The sequence below is a fragment of the Oncorhynchus keta genome, chromosome 22 (assembly GCF_023373465.1).
Source record: "Oncorhynchus keta strain PuntledgeMale-10-30-2019 chromosome 22, Oket_V2, whole genome shotgun sequence".
In the NCBI taxonomy this organism is placed as follows: Eukaryota; Metazoa; Chordata; class Actinopteri; order Salmoniformes; family Salmonidae; genus Oncorhynchus; species Oncorhynchus keta.
The window spans coordinates 24,403,292-24,423,703 of NC_068442.1; the positions used below are offsets into that span (position 1 = coordinate 24,403,292).

Here is a 20,412-nt window from a genome sequence, read left to right on the forward strand (position 1 = left end):
TCAAGGTGTCTGAATACTTTCCGAATGCACTATACAGTATGTGATACAAGCTTGTTTGAGAATGCAGGTATCGAGCTACTGGTACAGACTGGTCTGTGACATGGTAGAGGTTTAGAGCTCTTGACTGACCAGTCTTTTCCTCCTTCAGCTGTTCGTCCCAGATGAAGACAAGACCATATTTGGTCGCAGTGTGAACAAGCAGGTGTTTGAGGGACTGACCACCGGCCTGCTGCAGACCAGCGCCACTGTCCTGAGCCTTCTCCGTCCCTATGTCCCTGACTGTGGCCGCGGGGACGCCCCTCGCATCATGTCACCAGACACCAAGACCTCCCCTATAGAGCCCTTCAACACCCGTGCCCAGGACCTCATCAGGTAAGCTCTTCCTCCTCCTCTCTCTCAAACCACACACTGCTCTATTGGGGCCCTCCTCCCTTTCACTGTACCTCTCTCCCACCACCTCCTATGTCCCCCATCCACTCTCTTACTGACAGGGTTGATGGGGGAACCACTGATATTATAACTTAGTTACTGTCAGAAATAGCCTACAAAATGTCAGCGCCCTTGGAATAGGTCCCAGTGTTTGTATTTGTTTCCTCCTTTCTCAGGGGCTTTGAGTGAGGGTGAGAGAGGTCGTCCTCTGGCATGTGTCCAAATAGTACTTTTTCACACATTCTGGATCAAAATCTTCAGCAAAGTAATAAGTCATTTTTTTACTTAGGGCAACATAAACAAAGAACACTCCTGGAAGTTTGCAACATCCCCTTGAACTTGGCTTTTGAGTAGCAAGGGCTATGGGCTGTCTCTCCTGGCACCGTGGGGCGGTGAGGAAAGGCAGGCCCGAGCCTTCAGGAAGAGTGGAGTCTTCCAACCATCCCCTCCCACAGCCAATGATTAATTTGACCAGAGCATCTGCACAGGCCCAACTCTCATACTTTGTCCCAGTCGTAACCCAGGAGACAGGGGAGATCTTGAGGACAAATGGTGTCTAGTAATCCCTGCAAAGCAATGGACGATTTACCTCAACTGCCTCAAATTATGTATATAATGGTAGGGAGGAAATAAGATAAAAAAAGATGGTAGCTTTTGCAACACTTTTTCTCATTATGGTGAGCTGTAGATCACACAGAAAGAGAACATCAGCATTCCGCTTCTACGTCTTCCTTTCTTATTACCAATCACTCACCAGGCTTTGTACTATACTTATCTCCTACAAGTGTCAGAAATGTACAGATGTGTGTAGCGCATCAATTGTGAAACACAGGGGCAAGACTGACCACTAAACCGCTTTTCAAACAGACTATGGGCCAGCTCCTTTCAGCTTAGGTGAAGCTGTGGAAGAGGATAGTCATAGCAAGTTGCCGTGGTTCAAGTGTCAGATTACCTTTTGTGGAGGTTTCACATTTTTAAAATTACCTGACTGGAGAAGGCTGCCATTTTGACTGACAGTCCCAACAAAAAAAGGTATGCTAGCAAGTTAAGGGAGTAAGCTAAGCGGAGACGGAGAGGGAAAGGAATAGATGGATGCCTGTAGCGTAGAACAGTGGCTGGCTTCCTGATTCCTGACTGAGCTGTCTGGTACATCTGGGAGGTCTTGTGATTGACAGCTGAGCCTCCTTGTCTGTCCCTATGGTGGGTAGGGCTAAAGGAGGCTGAGCAGTGGTGGGAGAGGCATACCTTAGCCGTGAGGCAGCCACAGGTCAGCGGACAGTCGGACCTGTCTCTGGGCTGGCACGGGGGCACAGCCACCCTCTAATGATGCTGTTACCAGTGATATGTGGCTGAGAGAGCAGAGGGAACATGGTCATGAGACCTGCCATTGGCAAGACAAATATCACAGTAATAACAGGGAGTACAGAGGGCGAGATCACATTTCAACTGTGCTGTCGGTGAGTTCCTATCAGTGAGGGCCTTTGTTAGGATAAAACATATTTCACCGGGACAAACTTCATTCATTGTGAAAGTTTTGTTGTTTGTAGTTTTGTTCATGTGGATTCACTCTTATCCTCCTTTTGTGTTTGTGTCCCTCCCTCAGCTATGTGGTAAACATGGGTCTGATTGATAAGCTGTACAGCTGCTTCCTGTCTGTCCAGGGCCCAGTGGACGAGAGCCCCAAGATGTCTGCCTTCCTCCAGCAGGCCACCGCTCTGCTGCACGCCATGTGTAAGCTGTGCTTCGCTGTGACCGGCCGGTGAGTGGCAGCAGTCTCCCTTCCTTTATGACCCTCCTCTCCAGACATCCCTGTGATCATGCACGGCTGTTCACAAGACTAATGACAGGAGTGACTCACCGTTGGATCTTTTAAGTCCACCCGGCCATCCCATAAAGACTTGTTGTTGGAGCTCAAACAAAGACACTGCCTCCTTTTCAATCACACTCAGTGGTTTCCTTTAGTCTGAGCGCTGGCAAGGCCATCGTTACTGTTGATCGAGATAGGCATCTACTTGACCCCCGTGCTCTGTCACTCACCATAAACCCTTGCCTCCAGCACGCCAGGGGAAGCCCACCCACGTGTTACTGTGACCTGCCCCGAGAGAGGCTCAATGGCGCCGCTGACAGAGGCTAAGCATACAGACTGAGACACAATACCGACGAAGATAGCATGACCCTTAGTACAGGAATGCTGCCCTCATAGTTAAATATCGTCAGTGGTCATATGGGCACATTTTATCCCTTTAGTTTCTGTAGTGTCATTGTTTGAATTAGAACAGAGGTATTTTAACTCTAAATTTTGCTGGTCTGTTGCCAAAACCTTGCATTCTAGACGGGTTGCCTGACAAAGTGACGAAAAGGTGTTTGCATCGTTGGGGCTGTATGTGTTATGATTCTGAACGGTCAGATAGCTAGAAACAATGACAAAAAGCTGCCATGTGGGGAATATTAATATTAAGTGGCTCGTTTCATCTTGTTCTTTCACCATGTCTTGTTTTGAAGTGTTTTGACTGATGACACGTCTATGCTAATATGGCTTAAATTCGCTAGCAAGCTAACCAACAACTGTAACAATGTATTTGAGAGTCAAGTGCTTATTGTGTACATTTATTTATGTTTTCAATAAACATTTGGAGACAATACAGTTCCCATCTCAATAATCCTTTGGCGTTGACAGTTGTTTTGCCCAAACGTTGCACACGCATCGGTTTTGTTGCTGAACAACCCATCCGTGTAGAAGTCTTTATCACATTCTGTAGATGTTGTGACTGTATCGTTCCTATGCCCACACTGTACTGCTTGTGTACCTCTCCTCTCCAGCTGCTGTGTGCTGTAACAGTGCCCAGCTGCTTCACACCAACACAGGGAGCACTGCTGTGACTGTGTCACTGAATATCTGTGAGAAAACACAGCGCCATAACCTCGCCACTTTAATGAGCGCACCGAGCAGTGTTGCGTAATAATCAACACCCTGCTAATCCAGCCAACTATCTTCATTCTTACCCAGTCCTCTGTGTGTTCAGGAGATTATACTGGAGAGAATGTATACCATGGTCCTGGAATATTTTTTGCCATGCCAGTTGCTGTGTCGAGGGGTTTAACTGGCATTAGAGACCATGTACTTGCAGAGCTAGGAATTTCCACACAGAGCTGTTGGCCAACATACAGTGGGTTCCATCCAGAGGTCAAACAGCCTTTATTCTCTGCCTGCAAATCACATCCTGTGTAGCAGGGGTATTCTTAAATTCCCTGTCAGCACAAGCTTATGGAACTCGTGGGTTTGCAGGAATCCTAATTGTAAACCAATGGGAGCCATTTGACATGTTTTCCCTGATGCCATTGACTCCGATGTAAATTTCGTACAGTATTTAGTCTCAGCTAAACAGAATACTTTTCCCATCTATAAAGCATGGACTAATGAGGGTAAACTCCTCTTATGCGCCAGGTGTTAGTCTGGCTATAGAAGTTTACATTGACTGGACTCCAGTTTTATGAAGAGGGCAGCTGAGGAACTCAGAGCGATCTCTCCTTCCATCCCATCAGTGTTATACTCCCGTTCTGTTCTCACCTGTGATGTGTGCTGAGAGGATGATGTTACCAATCCCTTTTAATCTGCCTTCTTGCTAAGACACACTAACATGCTGCTTTCAATCATGTAAGGTGGACCTTAATTAAATGTGCCTGAGTACACAGCACCTTGCCAGGAAGCTTTCTGCAGCCAGGGGCATGGATGAGCCACTGCCATGAGCTGTCAGAGCTACTCCCAAATTCCTGTGTTCATTCTGCCCAGCTTGGAGGCTCAAACTCACATTCTGAACTGGTTTAAAATAACAGTCACATTTCTGTGTCACTGCTGTACCATTAAGGAATTTCTCAGTTTGTGGTTGTAGTGATAATGACCAAGCTTTTAACTGCGATCATCCCTGATTAGGCCTAAATAATCTTCAGTGCACAGCTGAGCATAGACACCTTCTCACACACAGCCCCCAGACTGCACTTCCCTCTCACTCAGTGTCACCAGTTACTCCACTTAACCCGATAGGCATGCAGTGTAAATGGGGCAGGCCCTACTATTTATATTTGAAGGGGTAACCCCTGGTCTAGCGAGTAAATCTAGAAGCCACAGGGACCAGACTGCCTTCACTCTTACATCCTGAAGCTCTGGTCACTGTGGTGAGGGCAGACAAAAGCTATGTTGTGAATTGAACTTTTCCTTGATTTAGAATGAAGTGAAGCATTTTAACCAATAATAATAAATAATACGTTTGGAGAACTTCTAATGTGGAGTAGTCAGATCCCATTAATTTCCCTATATAACATTTCACTGTCACTATGTTCATTGAGCAGAAATTAAATGATCATGTCACATGTTTATTTATATTGCCTGTGTCCTTTGCAGCTCTCCCAGTATATTTGACAACAAGCGTACAGACCCCACAGGGCTGACGGCCCTGCTGCAGTCCACAGACCTGGTGGGTGTGGTACACACTCTGTACTGCATCCTGCTCCACAGCTCCGCCCTGCCTGAACCGGCTGCCCAGGGCCCACAGGAGCCCTACGCCCCAGGGGTCATCCAGGTGGCCCTAACGGGCCTCCGCTTCCTCAACAGCTTCGCCCTGCTCGACCTGTCTGCCTTCCAGGTAACACACACACACCACTTCATACTGAGGTACAGGACACACACAGAGAGAGACACGCGCACACATTCTCATACTTGAATCCCTCATCCTGCAGGTCCAGTAGGTGGTGTTAATTACAGTGACTCTAATTCCAAAGGTTATGCTGCCTGCGGGGCAGGTTTTTCAATACCGGCACATCACATACCATACAGTATATACTGGTCTTGCTGGTTACGTAGGTGTATTATGCTGGACACATTCCACAGACAGACATTCCAAATAGGGGGTGCCATGAAAAGGCCTTGTCACCAATGTCCTCTCTCACAGTTTTATTGACTAGCACCCTCATAATATAGAGCTGGCTGGCTTCTCTGTACATCGGCAAGACAGAGCAGCAATGTCTGGTAAGACCAGGGGCTGGGGTGTGTCTATTTGTCAATAACTGCTGGTGCGCGATGTCTAATATTATAGAAGTCATGATAAGCTGTAGACCACACCATCTACCAAGAGAGTTATCATCTATTTTATTCGTAGCCATCTATTTACCACCACAAAACCGATGCTGGCACTAAGACCACACTCAACAAGCTGTATAAGACTATAAGCAAACAAGAAAATACTAATCCAGAAGCGGCACTCCTAGTGGCCGGGGACTTTAATGCAGGCAAACTTAAATCCGTTAAATCCGTTCCTCAACCAGAGGGAAACAAACTCTAACCTTCCTAAATGATTACCGCACCGTAGCACTCACGTCAGTAGCCATGAAGTGCTTTGAAAGGCTGGTCATCGCTCACATCAACACCATCATGCCGGAAACCATAGTCCCACTCCAATTCGCATATGGCTCTAACAGATCCACAGATGACGCAATCTCAATCACACTCCACACTGCCCTTTCCCACCTGGACAAAAGGAACACCTCAGTATGTGAGAATGCTGTTCATTGACTACAGCTCAGCGTTCAACACAATAGTGCCCACAAAGCTCATCACTAAACTAAGGGTCTAAACACCTAGCTCTGCAACTGGATCCTGGACTTCCTGACAGGCCAACCCCAGGTGGTAAGGGTAGGCAACAACACATCTGCCATGCTGATCCTCAACACTGGGGACCCTCAGGGGTGCGTGCTTAGTCCCCTCCTGTACTCCCTGTTCACCCACGATTGCATGGCCAAGCACGACTCCAACACCATCATTAAGTTTGCTGATGACACAATCGTGTCACCGATAACGATCAGACCGTCTATATGGAGGAGGTCAGAGACCTGGCAGTGTGGTGCCAGGACAACAACCTCTCCCTCAATGTGAGCAAGACAACGGAGCTGATCGTGGACTATAGGAAAAGGAGGGCCAACCAGCACCAGAGCGCCAAGTCTAGGACCAAACGTCTCCTTAACAGCTTCTATTTCCAAGCCATAAAACTACTGAACAATTAATCAAATGGCCAGCTGGATTATTTGCACCCTCCCCCCCTACTCACTGTTTATCTATGCATTATGATTTAGTAAATCTTTCCTTAACTCGATTTCTTGAACTGCAGTGTTGGTTAAGCATTTCACGGTAAGGTCTACTACACCTGTTGTATTCAGCGTGTGTGGCAAATACAATTTGATTTGATATCCCTGTGCACAAGCATCAGGCAACACAAATATCCCTCTTTCCTCTTCCTGGCAGCAACAAGGCCATGTGTAACTGATCGACAGGCAGCAGAGGCCAGGTCTCAGAGCTGCTGCCATTGGACTGGAGTATTTATCCTCAGGATAAACCTGACCTCTCGGACATAAACATGAGTGTCCCCTGTCCGAGGGTCAGCTGCTGAGGTTAAATGGAGCACTGTGGGTCAGAAATGCGGATGGACCTGAGTGATTAGTGCTGTAGCCCGAGCCATACATTACCAGCTCTGATGAAGTGAGAATGACAGCTTCACTGTGCTCAGGCAGCGCATAAACAGAACGGCGTAAGGGAGGAAGTGGGAGAGTTATTCATTATTTTAATACCTGTGGGTAATTAACACAGAGGCTGCTCTCCCTCGGCTCCGCCATGCTCAGGCTATTCATAACAGCTGGAACTCAAAAGCTTTTCAGTGCCAATGTTTATGAACATTTTAAATAATGTTTTTTGTGGCCTGTTTTGTAATCACCTTGTGGTTCGCATTACCCCACACTAGTGCCGACTAATAAGCACTACAGTAGATGCTGAGCTGCTCTCTCTTCTCATTGGCCATTTTGCTAGGCCCCAGAATCAACTACCAAATAGCGTGGTTAGAGGGGATTTCAAGCTGAAAAGGTTATTTTGCAAATATTTGATGTCTATTTTCAAGTAAATTAATCAAATATATTAGCATTTAATCACCAACCTTTTTGTGCCCATCAAAACAGACAGTATATTCAGCCTTTGCATTCATTCCCTAACAAAATATAGGGTTCAGTTTGTCTCGCTGTCCAAAGACTGATGGGTATGGTTAATTACAGTTGGAGAAATTGAGTTCTATGTCTCCAGTATTGCAGGGGGTTATATTGAGAGTGTAGACAGCAGTAAGGCTCAGGTCTGCTAACAGGAGTGGGCGTCTCAGGTAGGTACTATTTAGGAGACTGTTTACCTCCTCCCCTCCATCAGTCCCAAAACCTCATACATACACCCCAACCTGATTCCAGTGTGTTTTTTCTCTGCTTACCCTGTGGTGCTCAGTCATGCTGACATGTTTAATAAATACTGTCTGTGGACCTCTGATAGCATCTCATTTTCTGGGAGATTGGGGTCCCTCTGGTAGGACCCTCTGGTGTTGGTGCTGGGGAGAGACCCCCTAGCAAGAGTCCCTGTACACTGCATCATCCAGTCTGAATCTCTACCCGCTAAAGCACACAAATCCCTCTTCTCTCTTTTAATTTAGCAAATCCAGCCTCACTTATATTACCATCATCGTGTTGATTTTCTACTCTTTAGGACGGTTGTTGTTCGCTATCCAGTTAGATTTAGTGAATGTCTCCAGCTAGATTGTGTCTGCTTTGTGTTTGTGGTTTTTGTGGTGTTTGAATGCTGATGTTTTTTCTGTGCCGTCTCAGACTGTTCTAGGTGCCGAGGGCCTGTCCCTTGCTTTCCGCCACATAGTGAGCTCCCTGCTGTGGTACTGCTCTCAGCACTCCTCTGAAGAGCTGCTGCAGGAAGTCATCATCTGTGTGGGCTACTTCACCGTCAACCACCCTGACAACCAGGTAAGGGTCTAACACACACACACATACTCAAATATGTAATGAAGTCAATGTTATTGTTTCATGCCTTTTCTTTAGTTATCACCATAAATTGTTGTCATTTGAGACATTTGTAGGGTCTGAAATTGACACCCTTGATAAGGAGGAGCAATAATGACTATAAATAAATATAATTCAAATCCTGAGCTATATTGTATGCTCAAAAAGTGGGGAGATTATTTAATATTAATTCAATTGCTCAGAGAAAGATTTTTTCTCGAAAAGGGGGCAAAATTGACAACCCTAAAAATTGTTCTATATAAAGTAGTCAAAAGTGTACACACAGGGGTCCCATATTCCTAGCATGCAATGACAACATCAAGCTTGTGACTACAAACTTGTTGGATGCATTTGTAGTTCGTTTTGGTTGTATTTCAGATTATTTTGTGCTCAATAGAAATTAATGGTAAATAATGTATTGTCCCATTTTAGACATACCCCCAAGACAGTATTTTAATTATTTTATACAGTAATTTCCTCATCTTTATCAAGGGTGTCAATCATTTCAGTTCCCACTGTATCTGTTCTGTTTCAGAAATATGAGATGAATGGTATCTGGTTTAGCATTGTGGCCCTGTTGCAACAGTCTGTCCATATAATGATACTTCTGTTTCCTTTATATGCTTCTGATAACGTATCATTAGATGAAGAGAGGGTGTAGTTTTTTTGTGGTTCAAAAGCAACAAGAGCCACCTCTTTAAAGATTCATATGTTGCCACCTCTGTGCTGTTGGGCTGTGGGTGCTCTATTGTCCCTCAGTAGCATGGTCCATTGTTCTGTCCCAGTGGAGCTGCCAGTTCTCTCTAGTGTTGTGTGCTTTGCTGTGTTGGCCCAGGCCTAGTGTTAAGGCTACTGGGCCTATGTGGCTGTGAGCAGGATGTGATGGAGCAGACTTGGCTGCTGTGTAATTGGCTGTCATGCATGGTCTGTCTACTGAGCCCCTGAGCAGCTTACAAGTGCTACAGTTGGCCAGGCTTTAGTTAAGTGAAGCCTGACCCTCAGTGCCAGCCATCGAGCTTTACCTCAAACCTCTGCCTTTTTAATGTCCTCACAGGCGCGGTCAACCACGCAGCAATTTATAGGCGGATTTCAGTTTCTAATTTCCATGATGTTTTAGTCCTAATTAAAGAATCTGTCTCCATTTTATGGCAGTTCAGCTCTCCTCCGCTTCTCCTGTCCAATTTAATTATTTTGATGTACGTAATTAGCATTTGTTGGCCTGATTTGCATATTATATTGGATAATTGAATGAGGACCGATGATTGAATTAGGGGGGTGACAGATGATTGGGCTTTGTACTTGCCCAGCAAAGTTAACCTAACAGTCTGCCTGGGAGTAGCAGACCTTTGCATATTCATTTATGACCAGCGCACTTTGCTAATTTGAAATGCCCTAATGCAAAGTCTTCAACCTGCGACTTCCAATCAGGGCACAAGCTGCTGACAATTTAGAAAATGTTACATGTAGCCTTTGTCTATCTACTCCAATGTCATCCCAGAGAGTGAAATCAGTGTTTAGGACTTGTTCCTTTTATTGTTTATTTGATAGGTGTGAGAACCCTTTGAGAAAATGTGAGGAAATGTGAAGAGCAACCTTCGTGGACTGATCCTGGCCAGTGGCACGGTTCCTGGAATTTGTCCATGTGATCTGGGTCCTGAAAAGAGCAGGATGGATGGAGAAGAGGGGAATATTTGGAGTAGCTTTAGCTTTTCTCAGACTAATGTAAGCATTGGCAGAGCACAAAAGCAGGCCCTCCCGTGCGGTCACACAGACTGCTGATTCACTGTCGGCAGGCAGGCACACCAGCCTTTGTTTATATGTGTTGCGCTAGAAATAACGCTGCTCATTAAACGTAGAACTTTGAAGACGGTCATTGTAGATATATATTCTCCCTGCTCTGAGGGTATGAATAACTCAGCCTGTCACATAGAAAGCCATTGGGAGAGTGACATATGTAGCCTTGTGTGTGCTTAAGTGTTTCGGCTCACAGGGCCATGTGGCCATATGTTTTCATTGTCTTTTGGGAGAACCCATAGAGACAGTCATACTAAAAAGGGGCTAAATTAAACTTGTTTTGTAACTGCCATGTTCCTTGTCTCATGAGGGGATAAGTACCGGTAAGCTCCCGCAACTTTTTCTTCCCAACCTCCCAGTGATTCATTTGTGAGTCATTCATGGTGATGATCTCTAAGTTCTTTAAAATGTAGGAACAGTAAATGCTAGTGATGTTGACACGTTAACCCAGACCCCTGGCTTTGCTTGCTTTCCATTTCATGACCAGTTCCAGACTATGGAAAGTTTTCAGGAGATTAATGCAATTTCCCAAATTGACTTAAATTGACATTAATTAATCCCGACACTTGCAATGCATTTGCTACTCGGATATAATATTTCAGTTCACTATGAAGTCTACTGTAAAATAGAAAACTAGAAAACTATCTGCTTGTGAACTGCAGTAGGCCCCTTCCCAGACTGACATCCCACACATCAGTGTTATCTGCAGCCAGCCCCTGTCCTTCCCATTCTGTACGAGGGTGTTTCCTCTGCCCTGCAGACTCCAGCTCACAGCTTTGCACCTGTAATCCCTGATCAACTCTCCATTACTGCCAACACAACCCTAACCCTTCACACCTTCCTGGGGAGCCAACCCATTGCTGGGGAATGCACCCTATGTCTCCTACTATACACCACAGTAAACACACACCAACTCAGACTGGTGACTGGCAGGTAAGGGCTGATTGTTAGCTCTGTAGATGATTTACACACTCCATATTGGGAGGGCCCAGGTCCAACTAACTTCAGTGTAGTTAAGGGGACATTTTCCCCATAAACCTTCCATATCTTTTTAAAGAGGTTGTATTTGCAGAATGACTCATTTTGATTGTGGCTCTTGGCAGTTTCAGAACGGCATCATCTGCTGTAAGTTGACAAGGTTATTAGGCAGATAAATCTAGAATAAATAATTACACGTTATTTGGCAAACACCGTGTCACGTGGTTTATAGGAGATGAATACCCTTGGTCTGTCTCTTAAAAGCCATGGTGGGATCTTCTCTTCTTGTCCAGGGGATATCTTAAGTCAATGTCCATGTCGACATCTGTTTGTCAGTTGACAATTTACATCATCTCAATCAGGTGGTAGCTAGTTGTTAAGAGGCACATTCAGCAGTAGCTTGTCTTCCTGAAAAAACTCTGTGTCCTCTAATATCATCTGCCCCTCTCTCTTATCAGTAGGGCTGTTCCTTCACTAGGGTAACTCCAGTGTGTAGAGGGAGGCTTGGAAGAGGGTCTGACTTGTGTTGTGGGCAAGAAATTCAGGTTTGTTGCCCTGTTTTGAAGGCTGACATGGTTCCTCTAGCTGAGGTGTCTGGGTCTGTCTAGACAGCATGCGGAACAGAGACTACTCCACTGTCCATTCATACACGGTAGTCTTCCTATGCGTGGAGGAATCTCAAATTTAAAATGTTTCGTGTGCTGGAATTACAGTACAGGTTCACTCTGACTCTTAGAAGTTGTCAAATCTAGCTAGCAAGCTAACCTTGGTTTATTTTTGGTAACACTTTATTTGGATAGTCCATACCGCCTGGTTTCCGCTTCAACTTAGGCTTTCCCAAGGTTTTGTTTGCGTTTCGGAACATTAACTTTACACACTCTCTGTTGTCAGTGGACAGCAAAGTGGTTATGTAATGGCGAGTCATAAAAGAGCATGCCTGTTTGAAAAGGCAGATCTCTGTAGTTAAGACAGACCAGAACCACCAGGCACTTGAGCTTTACGGGTCTGTGTTAAACTGCGGCTTGATTCATGGCTTCAGACAGACGCTTGCTGGACCTTTTTATGATGTCAGGGTTTGAATAGATACTTCCAGTGGACAGGAACACCGTGTGGGGCACTGTTGCTCTTCACCTGGGGTGATGCCTACAGAGTCCTGGAAAGTTGCCTGTAGACTTGGTTTCTGTAGGACTAGGTAACCTCTGTGGCTGCCAGCTGGCCTTGTTTTACAGTGCCTTCAAAGTATTCACACCCCTTGACTTTTTCCACATTTTGTTGTTACAGACTGAATTTTAAATTGATTCAATTGAGATTGTGTCACTGGGCTACACACAATACCCCATAATGTCAACGTGGAATTATGTTTTTAGACAATTTTACAAATTAAAGGTTAAGTTAGTATTCATCCCCTTTGTTATGGCAAGCCTAAATAAATTCAGGAGGAAAAATGTGCTTAACAAGTCACCTAATAATGTGAATTAACTCAATAATAATGTTTAACATGATTTTTGAATGACTACCTCATCTCTGTACCCCACACATAACAAGTATATTTAAGGTCTCGCAGTAAAATTCAAACAACATTCAACCACAAAAGACCAGAGAGGTTTTCCAATGCCTCGCAAAGAAGGGCACCTTTTTGGTTGATGCGTAAACAAAAATCTAGAAACAAACATTGAATATCCCTTTGAACATGGCGACGGTATTAATTAAGAGGGAAGCCTGTACAGAATAAAAATATGCCAAAACATCCTGTTTGCAATAAGGCACTGAAGTGAAATTGCAAAAATGTGGCAAATTAATGTACTTCATGTCCTGCATACAAAGCGTTATGCTTGGGGTAAATGGAACACATCACTGAGTACCAATCGTCATATTTTCAGGCATGGTAGTGGCCGCATCATGTTATGGGTATGCTTGTCATCGGTAAGGACTATGGAGTTTTTTAGGATAAAAATAAACAGAATAGAGCTAAGCACAGGCAAAATCCTAGAGGAAAACCTGGTTCAGTCCAACTTTCCAACAGACACTTGGAGACAAATTCACCTTTCAGCAGGACAATAACCTTAAACACAAGGCCAAATATACACTGGAGTTGCTTACCAAGACAACATTGACTGTTCATGAGTGGCCTTGTTACAGTTTTGACTTAAATCAGCTTGAAGATCTATGGCATGACGTCAAAATGGATGTCTAGCAATTTGGATGTCTAGCAATTATCAACCAATTTGACAGAGCTTGAAGAATTTAAAGAATAATGTGCAAATATTGTACAATCTAGGTGTGCAAAGCGCTTTAGAGACTTACCCAGAAATACACAGCTGTAATCACTGCCAAAGGTGATTCTAACATGTATTGACTAAGGGGTGTGTTAACTTGTGTGACTGAGATATTTCCGTATTTTATTTTCAATAAATGTGAAAACGTTTCCTAAAACTGAGTTTTCACTTGGTCATTATGGGCTATTGTTTGTAGATGGGTGAGGGAAAAAACAACATTTAATCTATTTTGATTTCAGGCTATAATACAACATAATGTGGAATAAGTCAAGGGGTATGAATACTTTCTGAAGGCACTGTATGCCTCCCTGCAGAGGGCACTTGAGGATGGGCAATTTATTTAGGCAACTGAGGATGGAACACTGCATAGTGGAGGATTATGAGATTGCTGTATGGTTTGTAGGTTGAGTCCTTAGAGCATCGGCTTCAACACAGACGCTGACTTCTGAATCTCTGAGACCTATGAAAGTTCAGGATTATGATGTCCAAGAGCAGGCCCTGCAACAACAAATTGTTGGTCTGCAGTGTTTCTGAAGTGTGTTTTTCAATATTCTGATGAAAGATTCCTTTTACCTGGGATCTCATAATCAAATGTATGACCACCTTCTCTGGCCGTTCCTCCTCCGGCAGTGTTGCAACGGTAAAGATTGATTCGGTGATCTAGGATCTTGCGAAGTCCTGCAGCTAGCTTCGAAAATGAAAATAAGCAGCTCTATTTTGAAAACAATCAGATCTTCCCCTTTTTTCCTTCTGTACAGTGGAGTTAACGCTAGATTCTTGCATTATATGACAGTGAAAATACAGGGTATTTCGGTATCCTCCTAGTGAACCTGCATGTTTGTGAGTTCATCTTTGTTAACCTCATTGAGAATTTGCTTTAGTTGCGTGCCAGTGGAGACTTAACTCCCCTAAAAAGCCTCTTTTTGTTTTAGCTGGTCAGTAAAGAATCTTTACAGACATTAATAGGAAGAGGCATCGCCTGTGGCCCTTTGAACGCTGCTGTAGAACAGAGCTTTGAGGAGACTCACCTTGACATTATAAAAGCAGTGAATTATCGCTTTGTTTATCCTACCCTTAAACCTTAAAGTGCATTATCAAAGAGAGAATGCATTGGAAGAGTATTGTTAAGTGTATTCTCCAAATCTTGTAAATCCTCTGAATTTATGTCACTGTGGCCAGGGGACCTCACCCTGCCCTTCTGGTTCCTATTTCAGCTGAGCCCCAGCCTGGGTCTCTGTACCTGTAAAGCAGTGGGGTGTTTTTCCAGACAGGATTTACTGTGGTGACCCCCCCCCCCACACACAGTTTTCAGAGAAGTGCTGATGGCCTTCCCAGGCTCTGGGGAGATGCCCTGCGCATTAGGCCAGGACCCCTTTCTTTGGACCAGTTCCCGCTCTAATCAAACTAGGCTGGACGTGATTTGGTTTTAATATTGGTGGGCCGGATGTAATTGTGTGATTGATTGGCCGCTGGTAAAGGGGAGCAGGATGTCAGCCGGGTGAGAACTCCATTAATGGTATTGCTCATTTCTTAGTGGTGGTGGCAAGGCTACAGTGGAGGTCTGTTCACCCTTCCCCCCCAACCCTACGCAGTGCATGCCCTCTCAACCTAAGCTGCACAGTGCACATCCACAGGGATATGGTCTGGTGTTGGCTTCAATATCTCAGTGACACTCACACAGTTGGAGATAACTGTTACCGGGTAACACATAAAAGCCTATATATTTTGATAATGAAGTCAAGATATTTCTCATCAAGAAGATATTTCACATTACTATTTATTGTTGCCCCCATTTCACAACATCTCGGAAATTACCTGCAGTACAAAGGAAGAGCAAAACATCCCATCATTGTGTTTTATAGCCTGTAATTGTGTGGTGGGATGCTGTGCCCTCCAGTTCTCCTCCTAATGGGTGTTTGTGTGTTGTTTTAGTGGCAGATTTATGGGTGGGAGGGGTGCAGGGCAGTGATTTACGGGTGGCACTGACTGACTGGCCCTGCTCTGTGTGTTCCAGGTGATAGTGCAGTCTGGCCGCCAGCCTAGCGTGCTGCAGAAACTGTGTCAGCTACCCTTCCAGTACTTCAGCCACCCGCGCCTCATCAAAGTGCTCTTCCCTTCACTCATATCAGCCTGCTACAACAATCCCCAGAACAAGGTTATCCTGCAGCAGGAGATGAGCTGTGTGCTACTGGCCACCTTCATACAGGTAACACACACACTGCTGTTTTGGCGAAGCTTTAATTTTCTGAAGAACTAGCACATTTAATGTATACAGAGCAAATACATAATAGAGCCACCGGTTTAGTCAGTCTTTTTGGTTTAAAGGCACAGTGTAGTAAAAAAATATGTTTCTGTATTGTATACAGTGCATTCGGAAAGTAGTCAGACCCCTTTACTTTTTCCATGTTTTGTTACATTACAGCCTTATTCTAAAATAAAATACAATTCTCATCAATCTACACACAATACCACATAATGACAAATAAAATATAGGTTTTTAGAATTTTTTGCAAGTGTATTAAAAATAAAAACAGAAATACCTTAAGTATTCAGACCCTTTGCTATGAGACTTGACATTAAGCTCAGGTGCATCCTGTTTCCATTGATCATCCTTGAGATGTTTCTACAACGTCATTGGAGTCCACCTATGGTACATTCAATTGATTGGACATGATTTGGAAAAGCACACACCTGTCTATATAAGGTCCCACAGTTGACACCGCATGTCACAGCAATAACCAAACCATGAGGTCGAAGGAATTGTCTGTAGAGCTCCGAGACAGGATTGCAGGCGCAGATCTGGGGAAGGGTACCAAAACATTTCTGCAGCATTAAAGGTCCCCAAGAACACAGAAGCCTCCATCATTCTAAAATCGAAAAAGTTTGGATCCACCAAGACTCTTCCTAGAGCTGTCTGCCTGTCCAAACTGAGCAATCGGGGGAGAAGAGCCTTGGTCAGGCAGGTGACCAAGAACCCGATGGCCACTCTGACAGAACCTTCCAGAAGGACAACCATCTCTGCAGCCCTCTACTAGTCCGGCCTTTGTGGTAGTGGCCCTACTGAAACCACTCCTCAGTAAATGGCACATGACAGACCGCTTGGAATTAGCCAAAATACACCGAAAGGACTCAAACCATGAGAAACAAGATTCTCTGGTCTGATGAAACCAAGATTGAACTGAATGCCAAGTGTCACGTCAGGAGGAAACCTTGCACCATCCCTACAGTGAACCATGGTGGTGGAAGCATCATGCTGTGGGGATGTTTTTCAGTGGCAGGAACTATTATTATTATATTATTATTATTATTATTATTATATATTAACTAGGAGAGTAGTCTGGATCGAGAGGAAAAATGAATGGAGCAAAGTACAGAGAGATCCATGATGAAAACCTCTAGAGCGCTCAGGACCTTAGACTGGGGGCGAAACACAGCCAAGACCACGCAAGACCACGCAGACTGGGGGTGAACACAGCCAAGACCACAGCCATGTGGCTTCAGGACAAGTTTTATGAATGTCCTTGAGTGGCCCTACCAGAGCCCAGACTTGAACCCGATCTAACATCGCAGTTACGCTCCCCGTTCAACCTGATAGCACTTGAGAGGCTCTGCAGAGAAGAATGGGAGAAAATCCCCAAATACAGGTGTGCCATGCTTGTAGAGTCATACCCAAGAAGACTGGAGGCTGTAATCGGTGCCAAAGGTGATTCAACTGAGTACTCTGAATACTTATGTCAATGTGATGTTTAAGTTATTTATTTTTTATACATTTGCAACAATTTCTAAAAACCTGTTTTTGCTTTGTCATAATGGGGTATTGTGTGTAGATTGAGGGGGGGAAACAATGTCATCCATTTTAGAATAAGGCTGTAACGTAACTAAATGTGGAAAAGTCAAAGGGTCTGAACACTTTCCTAAAGCACTGTATACATTAAGAACACCTATTCTTTCCATGACATTGACTGTCCAGGTGAACGCTATGATCCCTTATTGATGTCAAGCATTGGAGTCAACATGGGCCATCCCTGTGGAATGCTTTCGACACCTTGTAGAGTCCATTCCCTGACGAATTGAGGCTGTTCTGAGGGAAAAGGGTGGGGGGAGGTCAACTCAATATTAGGAAGGTGTTCTTAATGTTTGGTATACTCTGTTTATTTACACACTGAGGTTGGAATAATACTGTGAAATTGTGAAAATTATGGTAATTCACTTTTAGTGCAAGGGCTGCTTGAAAAGACTGCCTGAAACTTCTGCCTGTTTTGGTGGGATGGAATTTTGACCTACCCGGTGACATCCCCAGGTGGTAAATTAGTCAATAGACCAATAAGAAAGAGTTACAAACCTCTGTCATTAAAAGCTAGTTTTCTGTTTTCCCAACCCCATTCAGACTACTCCCAGACAGTCCTTGTATGAAAATCCTTGTATGAGAAATTGCTCTTTTAGTTACTTATTAATCATATTTTAATTGAAAACAATCACAGTAAGTAAGGTACTTAATTTTTACCCAGAAATGATTTGATATTGAGATCAAACCGGCTGCATTGGACCGTTTTTAATTAATGTGTCTGTCTCCTGGTGGATATTTAGCACCTACATGGCTTCCTCAGTGGATTTATCTGCCAGTGGTTTAGCCTCCAGTAAACAGGCGGTCTCATTCATCTTCTCTGACAACATCGCCTCTCACCGCCTAGCTACCACCATTATTTACATTAAGATTATCTCGCACAATAGAGGGACAGGCTATTGTAATTTCAGCCAAACAGTGGGAAGATCTATAGATTCCTCCTTCCCTGTGTCATTATTTATTATAGAATTAACCTGAGATGAAGCAAAAACTTGATTTGCTAGTACTTTTGCTATTTTAATAGTATTAAATGGATAGTTCACCCAAATTACAAAATTACATATTGGTTTCCTTAACCTATAAGCAGTCTATGGACAGTATGTCTGCAATCGTGCTTTGGTTTAGTTTCCCTGGCGTTGTTTCTAAATGTTAACTTCTTAGCATTTCTGGCACACATCCCATTCAAGTTGTGGGCCTGATATTGGCATTTTTTGCACATCATGTTCAAAAGTACAGTACCTACAATTGATTGTGAAATTCACCAAAGTCACTTATGGATGATTTGAACATGATACGCAAAAATGCTATACTGAACAAAAATTTGAATGCAAGAATTTCAAAGATTTTTCTGAGGTACTGTTCTTGTAAGGAAATCAGTCAATTGAAATAAATTAATGCCCTAATCTATGGATTTCACATGACTGGGAAAACAGATATGCATCTGTTGGTGACAGATACCTTGGGAAAAAAGGTGGGGGGTGGTTCAGAACACCATTCAGTATCTGGTGTAACCACTATTTGCCTCATGCAGCACATCTCCTTTGCATAGAGTTAATTAGGCTGTTGATTGTGGCCTGTGGAATGTTGTCCCACTCCTCTTCAATGCCTGTGCGCATTTACACTCGTACTCATTGATCCAGAGCATCCCAAACATCCTCAATGGGTGACATGTCTGGTGAGTATGCAGTCCATGGAAGAACTGGGACATGTTCAGTTTCCAGGAATTGTGTACAGATCCTTGCGACATGGGGCTGTGCGTTATCATGCTAAAACAAGAGGAGATGGCGGCGGATGAATGGCATGACAATGGGCCTCAGGATCTCATCACTGTACCTCTGCATTCAAATTGCCATCGATAAGATGAATTTGTGTTTGTTGTCCGTAGCTTATGCCTGCCCATACCATAACCCCACCGCCACCATGGGGGCACTCTGTTCACAACGTTGACATCAGCAAACCGCTTACATACATGCAATCTGCCCGGTTACAACGCCGAACTGCAGTCAGGTCAAGACCAGGGTGAGGAGCTGGATGTTGAAGGCCAGGGCTGGCGTGGTTACACGTAGTCTGCGGTTGTGAGGCCGGTTGGACATACTGCCAAATTCTCTAAAACAACGTTGGAGGCGGCGTATGGTAGAGAAATTAACATTCAATTATCTGGCAACCGCTCTGGTGGACATTCCTGCAGTCAGCATGCCAATTGCACACTCTGTCAAAACTTGAGACATCTGTGGCATTGTTTTGTGTAACAAAACTGCATATAAGAGTGCTCTTTTATTGTCCCGAACACAAGGTGCATCTGTGTAATCCGTTTTGATATGCCACACCTGTCAGGTGGTTGGATTATCTTGGCAGAGGAGAAATGCTCACTAACAATGATGTAAATACATTTTTGCTCTTTAAAAAAAAATATTAAGCTTTTTGTGCAGGTGAAATATTTCTGGGATCTTTTATTTCAGCTCAAGAAAGATGAGACCAATACTTTACATGTTGCGTTTATATTTTTGTTCAGTATAATATCGCTTCCATGAATTGATGGGATTTGTGCCACAAATGCTAAAACGTTAGCATTAGGAAACTGTACTAGCTAGTGCTAGGGAAACTAAACCAAAGCATGGATTGCTATCATACCTTGTACATAGACTGCTTACAGGGTAAGGAACTAATGTGTCATTTTATAGTTTGAGTGAACTATCCCTTTAAGGATATGGTTCGTATTGAAATTATGAGTATATTGTGACATCTTTATAAGCTTTAATGTGTGTGTTAATCAGAACAGGGAGACATGCAGGGATTGCAAACAGAATGTATGGGTATGTAAAATACACAGAGTTGTTTCGGATGTTCAAAATACACCGTTGTCAGAATCAAATCCGGCATCATGAAATCGTTGCAAAATGTATGAAAAGGTTTGTTTAAGTTAAAGTTATCTGTTTGTACCTATTTAGGTTGGTTAGCTTCAAGCATGATGAGTTATGGTTTGCTTAGATATGGTGGATAAAATTTTCCATTTCTTCACAGCTGGTGAGCAATGGTGTCTGGCCTCTCCCCTACTCCTGTCTTAATACTGTGGATCACTCTGACATATTCCTCTTTTATTTCCTCCAGGATGGTGCCTCAAGTGAGAACCATCCAGACAACAGAATGCAACAAGGAGGTAGGTATTCTTCAATGCCATTTTTCACTTTGAATTTTTTTTTTGATAGTTTTGCATTAAAATGTATT

The 20,412-nt window shown here is 43.8% G+C and overlaps 1 protein-coding gene across 7 annotated transcripts in view; it reads left to right on the top strand.

The window, feature by feature from the left end:
• LOC118401217 (S phase cyclin A-associated protein in the endoplasmic reticulum-like) overlaps nucleotides 1-20,412 on the top strand; it is a 101,646-nt gene that overhangs the window by 80,161 nt on the left and 1,073 nt on the right. For all 7 annotated transcript variants that reach the window (XM_035798537.2, XM_035798534.2, XM_035798535.2 and 4 more), the window contains 6 exons: nucleotides 149-372; nucleotides 2,033-2,188; nucleotides 4,829-5,069; nucleotides 8,110-8,259; nucleotides 15,358-15,549; nucleotides 20,296-20,344. In XM_035798537.2, the coding sequence (XP_035654430.1) occupies nucleotides 149-372; nucleotides 2,033-2,188; nucleotides 4,829-5,069; nucleotides 8,110-8,259; nucleotides 15,358-15,549; nucleotides 20,296-20,344 (1,012 nt within the window). The remainder of the gene's footprint in view (nucleotides 1-148; nucleotides 373-2,032; nucleotides 2,189-4,828; nucleotides 5,070-8,109; nucleotides 8,260-15,357; nucleotides 15,550-20,295; nucleotides 20,345-20,412) is intronic.